Below are 13,861 nucleotides of genomic sequence, written 5' to 3' on the forward strand. Positions count from 1 at the left end.
CCAGAATCCCACCCACTACTGCTATATTAGCATTCCGTCCTGAGGATCTCTCTTTGAGGAATGTGCCCTAAACTTCTGTCACATCAAAACAGATTCTTCTGGATAAAATCCGAGAGCTTGAAATGACGCTGACAGCAGAAGGTAAACAAATGCTAATGTACAGAAAGCCTTTAGCTCAATGGGGGAAAGAGAACCAACACCAACGTGTCTTGCATCATGCCTGACAATGATCCATCAATCCTAAGAAGTTAATTACAGTTAACCTTCACTCTATTTTTCCTCGTAATCCATCTGTACATATCTACATAAATATGCAAACACATACTTTTCCAAAAAGAGACCACTCTGTCTATGTCAACAGATAATTTCATGGACTATACTGACCATTTGAATCAGCAGTAAAAGAAAAGTTAGCATTCGCAATAAACTTATGTAACAGACGTTACTCTTTCTTCAGAACCACTTTTCAGATCTCTGCTCATTTTTTAAAACATCCCATCATAGGTTTGGACTCATCAGTAAAACAGACCTGTCAGACCTGAATTAGGCTCAGTAATATAAAATTGAGAAAGAGAACAGGAATCTATCAGCTTTTCCTTCCTACCAACAAATGCTGCTACCAAAATTTTGATCACAGTGAATGAGACAGCCTGAACAAAATTAAGACTAGAAACTGGCTCCTGATTGCAGACTAAGCTACTGGGAGCACTTTTCATGCACTATTAATGTTAATATATTGAAATAACTACATATTGTAAATTAGACATGTCATTTTAAACTTCTTTGGAAAACTAAAGATATAGGGAAAGGAGAACATGGAATTAAGCATCCTCGATAAAGAAACAGGCAGAACATGAAAGAGGCAGGCACTGAATACAGCACAGCAGCGTGTGTCCAAAGGTCTATGAAAGACTGATGAGTACTGATGAAGTTCAGTCGAGTTTAGAATATACATTTGGTTGAAGTTTTTGTTCCTATGCTGGAGACAGACATTTATGTATTTGGCATGGTGAGAAAATACATGCATTTGCACCTCATTTTAGCTCAAATTAAGATTTCCTTCTAGCACTAGGACACTTGGAGTCAGCAGAAACTGTATAGCACTCTCTCAACCCTACTGATTCTAGTGGGCTCAGATAATAAGTTCATCCTGCTTTTCTAAACAAATGAGACATACAGGAACACGCTACATGAATGTTTGTGCACACAGGTGTCCTTTGTTCAAATATCTCACGGTTCACTCTATGTGTCTTACACTTTGAGTGCAAGACTTCAGAGGTGACCCATCTGGCAGGAAACACTCTTCTTACAGTTCTTTTTGTGGCTGCACAAACTTGACATTTGATTTTAGGGTGGTACTATCAAACAGATCTAACGGCCCACACCAGATTCAGGCAAAATTGTCATCAGTAGCAGCCTGATGCCTTAATTTTCCTTTCTACTAGATGAGGTAAGAAAAATACCTTTAGAGGAGGATTGCATAGATCAATTGGGTAACCTTTCTAAATGCTAACATTTAAAAATAAAAAATTCTTATGGGACTTTTGAATTCTGCTCTTGAGAGCAGAGGAAGAAGGCTCCTGATGTTGCTTTGAGTCCTGAGCAGCTCAGGCAGGAACACCCCCCTCAGCTAAACCAGTTCCCATTAAAGCCTGAGCCTTCCTCCTATCAAAGGGGCTTGGAACAATTTCAGACTCAAAAGCTTTTTCATTTTTGTTCTCAATCTTTCTGGCCCAGCAGGTATGAAAAAAAAGCTTCTCTAAAGAAAGTTTTAAAAGGGTTGTTTTCTTTCAGGTCACCACATCTTTCTAGCTACTTGTCAAGTCCCCATCAGATCTGATCCTCCCCAAATCAGTCTGGGTTGGGGGAGGTAAATAATTCTCAACTGCTTTTAGATGCTTCCTGGGAGGGGATGAAGTACACAACTTTTTTCCCCAAAGGTCCAGAGATGTTTTCTCTAAGCATGCCTGCTTACCCTCTACATTTTGGGTTTTTTTAACAAAAGACAGTAACAGACACTTAGAAGAGCTACTTTTATGCTCCCCTTAACATCAGATGGTTCACACAAGCGAAAAATTGAACTAAATACTCTTAGGGAAGGCTCTTGTTTGGTTGCTGTTTGAACATGAAGCACAAAGTAATCTGAAAATACAGCCTTCAGCTCACCCTCATTGTTTCTTTTCCCCATCTTTTCCTTCACACTTTCAAAAATAGAAAATACATTTCCCATAGGCTATCCTCACACTGTAAAGGGGGAAAATTCTTGGACTTACGATTTACAAGGGATGAAATCTATTTCTAACCCAATCTATATAGAGTGAAAACTTGAGTCCTTTTTCCACAGGCTTACATTTTCTTTCCTCTTACATTACATAACCAAATTATGCAATTGTTCATTTTGTGTATAGTCTCTTAAGACCTTTGTCTTCTTGGATAGCTCAGACCAATTAAAGCAAAATCAAAACATATGGGATCTGTCCCACCCACTCCATCTAATCTGATTTTCAGCAAGTGCCTTGCTTTGCACATACTTTTTTCCCCCATATCTAAAGCAGGAGTCAAATTAACCCAGAACACACAAAATTGAGAGGTTACAGCCCCAAATTCTTTGCTATCCTCAAAGATAATGTGAACGGAAATATAAATTGCTATTCCTTCACTCATTCAGCATCTTGGTAGAACTGGTTAGCTGAGAACTACTACACTGCTATGATTTACATCTTTTCTCCAGAATCAGAAAACATCACTCTTTGCACTGGCCCAAATCTGATGAAGAAATTAGTTTAATGTCACTAAGACAGGTTAAGTCTAAAGGAGCCCAAGATGTTCAAAGTAGGACAGCCGAATGAAGCAGACAAATGGAAGTGTGATGAGAACACACTCCCTGCTGTGGCTCTAATGAGGGAAAAGGCACACTTTTCTGCTCAGGCAGCAGTACTGCTTGCTTTCTTGAATGGTGGACAGGTTGCTGTCATAGCTAATGACCCATTAATATAACAAGCCATGGATTAGCTGTTCGTTTCTAATTGCCATTATTTATTTATTGTTAACAATATGCTGAGTCTTGCAAACCAAAAAAGATAACCACTGTTCGTGTTTAATGGAATGCTGGCTGGGATAGTCCGAAAAAAACCGTGTAATTCTTTCTTTCAAGTTGTGTGTATGAATAGCTTGTATGACTGGGTCTCCCAAGTCAGAGGTATCATTAGGACTTGTTTGGTTCTGGCACAAGTGTCTCATAAAACTATCCATTTCCAAACTCCAATTATTTGGACTGCAGAATTCCCTGAACTCAAGGTTCCTTAATTACTGAGCTGTAACCACTTACACTATCCCATAGGTTTCAGAGGTTGAGCAAAAGATATCACCAACTTTACTCCAATACAGAAGTTCTTTGGGGACGAAAGCCTCCCCGTAACAGATTGCAGATGTTAAGCAAACATCTTACAGCATCAGTTCACAGCACTGTCCTCCTTAAAGCACCACCAATAACAGTTTACACAATGAATTCCAGATTCCAGGCTCAAAATCTGTTGTCTACGTTTACATTTCATATACCTGTGCTCCGTGTCTTCATTAATACCCCTGGTACAAGCTTCCTGTATATTGGAAGAGGTATTTTCCATGCCAGTAAAACACAGTAGGTCTATTCAGAACATTTTTTTTTCTAAGTAAACTGTAAAAAGGTCTCTTAAAAAAAAGTAAATAATAGAAGTGTAATTCCAGAATTCCTTCTTAGAATTAAAAAAAAAAAAAAATCAAGAAAGGAAAAAACCCAACAGAAATATGCAGTGACAGCAGAAAGATGAAGGACATATTCCTTCCCATACAAGGGAAGGAATTACCCATACAAGTTCCTTCCTCACTACTCTATCAGTCCCCACCTCGAGAACTGTTTTTAAATTCACCTGACATACTGTGCCTAAAGCAAACAGAGATAACCGTGCTCCAGTGTTCACCAGAGCACTCCCATGAGAGTCGTGCCCCTCTGGTGTCACTCCGGAAGTACGCCAGGTAGTAGCATTAAGCCTGTCTTCTGCTGCCGTTGGGTTCAAGGAGGGAGCATGCTGTCCTCCCACTGGGTTAGAAGCCAAACAGCGTATGACTGAGCAAGGATTTCTTCTCGTCTTTTCCATCGCTTGGCCTCTTGGCTGCACTGCAATCTCAGAGCAGCCCAACAGGACTGTAAGTAATGCAAACAGCTGTCATTCCTTCCTTAGCATGCTTTACCTCAACATCTGTCAGGAGGGATCATATATGGTAAAGAAAGTAAAGGGTCAGAAACTGGGATAATGATATTTCCATTACTCACAGGTGCATGCAGCCTAGATGCCAAGTTACCTTCCCCATGTAACAGTCTTTTTATTCTGCTTAGGTCACCTGCATACTACTAACAATATAGCATCTTTTAAAATGGCCTCTAAATCTCTCCCTAAAACTAAGGGGGCATGTTGCATTACTCTGGTGAACTCTGTTCAAAAGCCTCGAAATAAAGCACAAATTTATCTAAAATTGTGCTTGTGAGACAAGCTGTCAGCACTGCTCCTTTGGAGGGGAGAGACAAGGTATGGTGGTGGAAACATGGATGGCCAGTCAATCATTCTCAAGAAGGGGATCCTAATTACCCGAGAATAATTACAACATACAATATACACCTGCCACCTATCCACCACTACCTTCAATATGAACCACTTTTTGAGGGCAGACTGCCCTGATCTACTTCATTTTGTGCAATGACAAGTAGTCTCTTGGTAATGCAATAACAATTTAAAGTGCCTGGAATGGTAAAATGGAAATTATATCTGAAAAGCATAACATAATAGTGAGCTAGCAGTAAATGACTGCTTGTTACGGGTCATTTTATATCACCTTGTGGTACATCTGTGTAAAAAACTTCATCAGAACCGAGGTTTCACACTCCTTTCTCCATAAAGATTTATAATGGTCTAAAAAGTGGTGTCCCCATTATATGAGACCTTGGTGCAAACCACACCTCAAACACCGTGGGTCACTTCCGGTGAAAAACATACCAGAGTTAGTGAAGGTTCAAGAAGGGCAACTAAAAGGACTATGAAAATGCTGGGTGAGTGTAGAACTGTGATTCACCGCATCCTGCAATGCCAGAACACAGTGCACAGAGTAGACATTAGTTTAAAACACATTAACAAATAGTAGTTCTGTACACAGCAAGTAGGGAACGCCTGGAACTTGCTCTCCCTAGGAGGCTGCAGAAGCAGAACGTACCACAAAGCACACAAGGTTTTCAGACAAATTTATGAACATCAGATCCACAGTAGATACCAAAAGGGAGAGGCAATTGCATAAACTCTAATGCCCTTAATAGTGCGACTGTGGGTGATGGGAACATACTGAGGGATGTGCTGAAGACATCCAGACGTGTGTACTTACCCTAAGCTGCATCTCTCCAGATGCCACTATTCAAGGCAGGACCCTGGGCTAGAGCCATCAGTGGTCTGACCCTGCAGGACCTTTCTTAGCATCTTACGCTCTGACATCACTGAAGATCTCATCTGGAACTAAAGAGGGAGCCTCTACAAAGAGTGCTAGCAACACACAGGCATGGATAAAACACCACTGAACTGTCTCAGTAGCAGAATTCAGTCTAAACTCAGAAATTAGGACATGGTCCCTGCTGTCAGTTAGCACTACATCTTTTACAGGTACAAAATGCAAATGCAGTGGTTCATAGGTGATGGCAAACAGCTATCTGGAATAAAAGGTTACAGACCTGAAGACAGCACATGGTGCAGCTCAGCACCGAGATACAGGTCTACCTGGGAAGCAGAGGGGAAAAGAGAGGAGGTGGAAACCTGGCTGCAGGTGATATACTGGTGGGACTTGGCAAATCTTCAGAGGCACAGGGAGGAAGTTGAGGGAAGAGGTGTATAGCTTAGAATGGATGTTTGAAAAAAAAGTTGAGGTGACATGGTGTGGGAATTCTACTGGAAAGAGAAAAATAAGAAGGCAGGAAAATAACACAACCTAAAGACATTCCTATTTCTTTGATTTTGCTCTAGGATGGATCTCTTCTCATTCCCTGCCTACACAAGTGTGCTATGAACTTGACAGACTGTCAGCCCAGTATTGTAAAGCAAGCTATCCTGCCACTGATACAGCCGTCACTGTGTTAAGTCCTTGATATGGTGGATGCGAGACAGCTCCCCCAATGTTAAGCCTCTGAATACACCCACTGCTTCTAGAAAACTGAGCGAACTCAGTCAGAGCTGAAGGTTTGTTCAGTTAAAGTGTTTTCATACCTTCAAATATCTTGTATGTTAACAGTTTAATAAAAAGTGCATGTGCATACGTGCACCTATCCTTGCATGCATAACCTTCTCCTGAGATGCTCCACAAGGAAAGGGAACCAGAGCCCAGGGGGCCTAAATTTCTTTTCAAATTCCCAGAATACAGACAGCACATTTAGAGGTAGCTCAAGCTTCCTGCCCATCCCCTTCTCTCCTGCTAGCTTGTCTTGGTCCGTGTTTCTAAGGATGAGGTGGTGGTAAAGTCTGCAATGTCTTGCTAGGAGTCTGGATGACTTTCCTAACTAATGCCAACTGTCAGCTTCACTTCTGCCATTTAGGAGTCTCTCCAACCGGCATGGAGAAGTCACAAGAAACTTGCAATTACTGGTCATAAATTATAATTTTCATTTGCCAGCATCATGAGAAAGCCAGCTATTCCTTTGATGAACAGACATCTATTCTGATGTTCACAAACCTCCTGAAAATCTATCTGATTGCAGAGATGCACAAAAATGCAGTGCAGGGCAATTTAATTTCAGTTTTCAAAGACACGCTTGCAGCTAAGCTGTAGTATGACAGTGAGAACTGATAAGGCTGTTCCAGACAGCAGGAGGTGGAGATGAGTAAATTCCTTTGCCAACTGCCAGATTGCATGTCTGACACATTGCAGATGTAAATCCAAGTAGCTCAATGGGGAGACTACACTGAATCACACCCGCTGGGGATGTGCCTATGTCTTCAGGGCAAGAGGCAGTAGAAAGAGAAGATAGACAAATTCCTTGATATAAACTGGAACAATTTTATGCAAGCCAGGAGCCTCCTTTGGTTTCCCTCTGAGGCAGCCCAGAGTGCCATGCTTGTCCCTTTGCCCAGGCACATTTTTTTCCTCATCTTTGACAAGCTGTGAAAGCCAAAATTGCTATGTAACAACATAAACCTTTGCTGGAGAATAACGTTCTGAATGCAAAAGTAAAGAGAAACCTTTATATTGCTTCTCTGTGAAAAATGACAGTGTTTAGATCCTGAAGACAAGGATTTGTGGGTTTGGTGCTACCAGCTGAGATATCCTAATCATACGTTCCATCTCCTCCTCCTCAGGAATAAACAAAACAAACAAAAAATTTCCAAACTAGAGGAAGCTCAGAAATGGATTAGAACCCTTGCAGGAAGGGGAACTTTTATAGCTCTGTCAGGATCAGATGATATGCCTCTGGGCGATGCCCTTCCGTCAAGCATTCACCACCGGGCTGAGTGCAGAGGTACTAATGAGTGGTGATATTCAGCAGGCTGGATTAGGTCACACGATGTTTACTGCTGGCCTAAGAATGCAGCATTGTCATAAATACGTGTACATTTGCATACTGACTTCTGAAAGAAGATCTCAAGTGTGGTTCATTAACTATAATTACACCTTATGATACCCTTGCAACACAGACAGAACATAATGCTTCAGGCAACCAAGAGCCTAGGCCAAATCAAGAAACATAAGCCAAGAGTTTTGATTTTTGTTCTGTCACTCTGACCCCAAAATCAAATCCCTTCCAGTTACTTATGGGTAAAAACAAAACAGATGAGAACCTTTTGCAGTGAGTCTAGCAAAAGGTCCTAGGGTTATTCATACCTGTAGCTAAACTTCAAGCTTACCAACAGAAATTCTTTAAATCTAAGGCCTCTTGAAGACACCTACAGTGTTCAGCATCACCAACTCTCTAGGCTTCTATAATATAGCAGCAGTTCACCTCAAAATGAATATAAATTAATAGGGCTATTTAAGGAAAAATGCCTTTCTAGTATGTAAAAACACACAATACTCAGCTAAGAACAAGTTGTCACCCATATCTTGTAATTTCAAGAACTCAGTTTATTTCTGAACATGTTCCACTTCTTGCAAAACTTACAGCCCTAGGCTACTGAGAAAGTTCAGGATGAAAAACTGAAAGCGTAATTTAAAAGCACACACAAGAGGAAAAAAAGAGAGGAAAACATGATGGTGTCTGCCACATGCACAGCACTGGATTGTATCCGTTTCTGATTTAGCTTTATATTTCTTATATATAGATATCTTTATATTTATTTCTTTATTTTATTTTTTCTGGAACTGTACTAGAGAGTTGAGTCACGAATTCTTGTGTGGTTAGCTGTCAGGAGCACACTGGCACTGCAGCAGCTGCAAGAGCACAAGCCAGGCTGCTTGACACCATTCCTGCATCCTCTCCCTTGAGGAGTCAGACTCACAACTTTGGTCCTGGTCCTGGAGAGGAGCTGCCTGTCAAGAATCGTCTTAGCCTCTGCCAGTTGATAGATAGCCTTAGCCCTGAAGCAGGATAGTTTATAAGCTTTCAATTTGTACAAGATTATAACTTTTTAAAATAAAGAAAAAAGGAGAAATGGGTCTGGATCCTTAAGAAGCTTCCCTAGCTTTACAGAGACACCATATACAAGAGGTATCTCAACATACACTCACAGTGTACCTTTCTGCAAGCACATGACAAAATACCTCACAGAAATGTGTAAAAGTAAACACATACAGACCTGCTCTAATACTGTGGCCTTCATCCTTAAAAAAACAACGTTTTGGAAGTAATCACTGCGGTGATTATAACGTCATAACATGTCACAAGTGGTGTGGGATACAGAAGCCAGCAAGTTGAAAGCATTTGTAAGACATTTGTTCCCCCTCTTCATGAGCAGTTAATGCCTGCTTTTTGTTTTCCCTTTGTGCTTTATCAGGGATGCTGATATTAACAGTCCACTCTTTAAAAAATGACGAGCAATACAAGCAGTTCTTGGCTGGTAAATTCTGATGATAACAGAAGACATAATACACAGGTTTTAAAAATAAACTGGCTGTAAGGCATCTGATTACTGGATCCATGAACATTCTGTGTTACGCTAACTTCGCTGGAACCAGGCGGGTTTTTCATACATCTCATTAAGCAATATATTTTTAACACAATAAAAACACCCATTGCAAGTTCCCCTTAAGGTTTTCCATGGGATTTCTTCTAACCTACTAACAAATGTAAGAGTTGCTAATAATCAAAGAATCACCAGGACTATACAGTCATTCCAAGTAACCAGATGAAACTTTGTAGACATTCAAAAGCCTGCCTTTAATGTCATTCATCTCTCTGGCTAAGCAAATATATAATCCTAACCCCAAGAGAAGGTTGAGCAGAAGGCTCCTGTCCTGAGTAGTCACTGGAGGTTTGCTACTGCACAGAGACACAAACTGATCAGACCCTTCTGCTTTCTTGTTGCTGGTACATTAAGTCAGGGCAAGAATTTCTTTCCATCAGGAGGGGAAAATTAGTTTTGTCCCTGAAACTGTACTACTAAGCACTTTGACACCATATTCATGGCCTCGTCTCCAAAACATCATGAGATTCTAGAGGAATCTGGATGCTTTCTATCTTCTTATACATTTAAAAACTGTAATTGAATAAACATATCCATTTACCTTCATCTAAGTACAGCTTTTGTGGTTCCTAAGTAGCGCTTTCCACGTTAGAAGATTTCAGAGCCTTTGTACGCATGAACTTACAGAGTGGAAAATCCCCTGCAGAGCCCTGACCCTTTTGCATTAGAGGACAGGCACTGCACAGTGGTATCCAAGAAGGTAAAAAGGCTTTTTACTCTACTCTGTATTGCTACTATTTGTGGGAGTTTTTTGTTTGGGGTTTTTTTGTTTGTTAGTTTGGTTGGCTGGTTGCTTTTTCTTCCCCTCAGTTGCGGTGTGACCTATATCTGCTGTATAATCAATGAGAGTTAACAAGGAAAGATTTGGGATCATGGCACTTACTTGGGGTGTTCAGCAGACGTGACTTTTTGCAGTAGTAGGCTGCCTCCTGTTCGCAATACTCGGCACTGTTTATCACGGCTTCAAGCTGTTCTGCACTGCTATTGTAGTTAAAGGACATGGTGTACGGCTTCTCCGGCTCAGCTCCTTGGACTCTGGTTAGCCCTGTGTTGTTGTGCTGCACTGCAGTCCAGATCTTATCTTCTGTTAAATGAAAAAGAATTGAATGGGAAGTTAACAGAAAAAAAAAAAAACAAACCCCACGTTGCAACAAGCAGGGAACAAAAACCAAATTGAAACCTAATGCTTTACAGCATTGGAGAGAGGATCAGCAGGCGGCTCAGCTCCTTGGACTCTGGTTAGCCCTGTGTTGTTGTGCTGCACTGCAGTCCAGATCTTATCTTCTGTTAAATGAAAAAGAATTGAATGGGAAGTTAACAGAAAAAAAAAAAAACAAACCCCACGTTGCAACAAGCAGGGAACAAAAACCAAATTGAAACCTAATGCTTTACAGCATTGGAGAGAGGATCAGCAGGGCAGGACACTCTGTGATGAAGACCTGTTACAGGGCAGCGTAGTCCACAGAGCTGTTTCTTCCTGAAACAACTTGAGCAAACACTACATAGCCTGCTGAGCAAGAGAGAAACTATAAGCTGCCCAGGAACCACAGGAGATTTTCAGCATCTTCTATTGCCAGGTATTTGAAGAAAATTAGGTACCTTTCAGCTGGCTTTGGCCCCGAGAGAAAAGGCATAATAATATGGCTCATGGGGGTAATGCTCATCCTCTGCAAACGCAGCTGTACCATGAGAGTACAGCCCACACTGTTACACCAATAAATGGTAGCGGAGAACGGCGGCTGATGAGCTCACACTAACCCACCACAAACACAAACCAAAAACTCTTGCCAAAAAGCTAAAACGGAGAGTATGTTCATAGCACCCAGTTTGAAGTCATTCATTCATTTTACTCCATCCTCAGATTTTTTCCATTCTGGGGAGCTCATTAGCGCCTCCTTCATTGCATTTACTGGCAGAGCAAGGGATTTTGTAGGTGACAGAAACCAGAATCGAGGTGCAAGCACAACCTGCATCCTAACAACCCAGCTCATGACCAGTATTGGGGCTGGCATGATAAGAAGAACACTGCAATTAGAAGCAATTAGCTTAGCAGGGAGGCTGTTTCCCGTCTGGTTCTGGTGAGATAGCAATGGTCAAGATAGCAATGGGCAAGATAACAAGCACAGCCTGAACAGCCTATCTGCCAAGCTGACCTGGTAAAAAGGCAAACTCAATGAGCATTCACAGGACTGAGCATAGCATGTGCTCCACGATGTTTTTAAATAACTAAACTTTAATGATTTGATGAGAAGATGATTTCAACCTCACTTGCAGAAACCTAGGGACAGCTACAGACAAAGAGGGAAGACCTAGACAGATTTCTATTTTGTTATGAATGCTTCAACAGCGAAACCCTCGATAATGCTGAACCAGATCTTTTCTACACCGATCTTAAAAACTGGGCATTTAAGTATTCAGCTGGTTTGACCAGATTACCTGGTGTCAATTCTTGCAGAGCATGAGCTTTCCAGTTACTCCCTAATAGGCTGGCATGACGAGCCCAACAGCGTTGTGGCCACTGCAACGCATTACAGTTGAAGTATTTTTCCTGGAGCTACAAATATCCCACAGATTATTTCAATAGAACTCTAATAGGTGTATAAAAATCCTAAATGGACTATCTGTGCAAAAACACTCAGATGATTTAATGGATTGTCATTATAGAAGCATTCAGATGACAGGCAAGTAACAACAACCATCTGGAGACTATTTAAAGAGGTCTGTTCCAAGACCTGGCTGCAAGTTACAGAGAAATTACTCTCCCAGTAATGTATGGCATTAAGTGTAAGGACAGTTTATGCTCAGCAAACCATACATTCACTCACAACACACTCATCATTTCTGTGGCAGTAGACAGAAAGAGTTTGCTCATAGATGTGTAATTCTGTTTCTTATTGAGCTCCGGATGCTGCTTCTGGATCCTTTGAGTTGGAACTCAATGAAACACTGCTCAATGTGTGAGATACACAAAAGGTAGATTAAAATCACAAGAAATATTACAAATTTATTGCTTGTAAAACTTGCCCCAGTGGTTGTAATCACAGTCAACACTAGCACAATATCCTTGCAGTCCTGCACATATATTGCTTCCAACACAATATAATTCAATGACTTCATAACACACATCTTGTACATCTGAAAGAAGTGATTCTTATCAGCTGGAGTCTGTTTTTTCTTTTGTTCTCTCAAGGATTGACATGAACAGAGTGGATTTTTCAGAAGCAGTTGAGGGTGAGATAACTTTCCTCTCACTGAAGCTGGTAGAAGTTTAACCCCTTCACTGAGAAATCTACTAAAAAGACAAACGTCAAGTTGCTGATAATGCAAAACCAAGAGACAATGGAATGAACTGGTTGCTGAAATTCCAGGTGGGCAGTCGTAAGCTTCTCCCCACTGAGAGTTATTAACATAATTTTGAGAAATTGCATTAACATCAATGCTCACAATAGTGGCTACAGTGCTGCTCAGGAAGTACAACAGCCTAACACAGAGTGGTTAACACTACAGTGCTTTCCAGGCTGTGTACTTGTATACCGCGAAAGCTGACTGAAGGAGGAGTAACTAAGAGCTGGAGGGCAGTAAATTCTTGAACCATTCAAAGACAACAGCAAGATCATGGACACCTGCTTCCATAGATCAGAAAACCACACAAAAATAAACCTAACCACCCAGGTCAACTCTTGGGCTTTACTGAAGCACCATTTTCCCCAACTCAAACCCAGCAGCATTTAGGAAAATTTACCATTTTCTCAAATTCATATGCACAAGTTTAGTTAGGGATGCTCCCAGAATACATCTGGCTTGCCTCAGAATGTGGTCAAGGAACTGTACATTTACAGCTCAATCCGCACGTACTCTGAAGTCTGCTGACAACAACCTGGGAGCTTGTGCACCGATCACTATAGACAGAAAGCAGTACAACAGCTGTCTGCAGCTTAGCTTCATGACTTAGGCATACCTCTGCATGGATTATGCCTATGGCTTTTGAAAATGGAGCTCCAAATACTGTCCCTATTTCACAATATGAGGATTGAGAAAAACCAAAACACCACTTCATCCTTTTCGGTTTTGCTTGAATTGTATTTTTAGGCAGTGACACTGGAATCATAGATGCAAACCAAGCTGAGTGTCACTAGTTCCTTCTGGCCATCTCCATATCTGGAAACTGCTAAACTGGGCAGATAAGGTTCTCTTTTCCTTTGTTTCAACCACATTACCATTATTTTTACATCTGTCCATACTATATGTTTTTTCCTGTTTACTCTAATGAGCTCTCTCTGCACTTGTGAATTTGCAATCGGAATGAAAAAGCTGTTCTCCAGGCAAAGGTCACTGTTTATTTTTACCTTCTATTATTCCACTTCATTATTTCATTACTTTCTCAGCCTGGTAAAATTTCAAACCACACACAAGCTGAAAGCCATTCAAAACCCAGTAGGAGAGTGCAGCCACATCTTCTACTGTATAACCTGGAATAGTTAAATGCAGTCTTGAAAAGCAGATTTCCTAAATGCTTGTTAAATTGTTCCATAATTCAAAGGTGACAATGCTTTAATTTCAGGGTAATGCTACAGCTTTATGACTTCACAGTTTTATTTAATGGTCCAATTTACTAGGATATTATGCTGCCTGTATTTGGTCCTACGAGATGTTTTTACAGCATGGGACTGCAATGC

The 13,861-nt window shown here is 40.9% G+C and overlaps 1 protein-coding gene across 1 annotated transcript in view; it reads right to left on the reverse strand.

Moving 5' to 3' along the window:
* Positions 1–10,371, reverse strand: part of CNTNAP5 (contactin associated protein-like 5) — a gene marked incomplete at its 5' end in the record, with an annotated part of 82,132 nt that extends 71,761 nt beyond the window's left edge. Inside the window, one exon of the mRNA XM_010151141.1 lies at positions 10,069–10,371. Within this exon, the coding sequence (XP_010149443.1) occupies positions 10,069–10,371 (303 nt within the window). The remainder of the gene's footprint in view (positions 1–10,068) is intronic.
* Positions 10,372–13,861: the final 3,490 nt, after the last annotated feature.

The sequence above is a fragment of the Eurypyga helias genome, unplaced genomic scaffold (genome assembly GCF_000690775.1).
Source record: "Eurypyga helias isolate BGI_N326 unplaced genomic scaffold, ASM69077v1 scaffold1170, whole genome shotgun sequence".
Classification (NCBI taxonomy): domain Eukaryota; kingdom Metazoa; phylum Chordata; class Aves; order Eurypygiformes; family Eurypygidae; genus Eurypyga; species Eurypyga helias.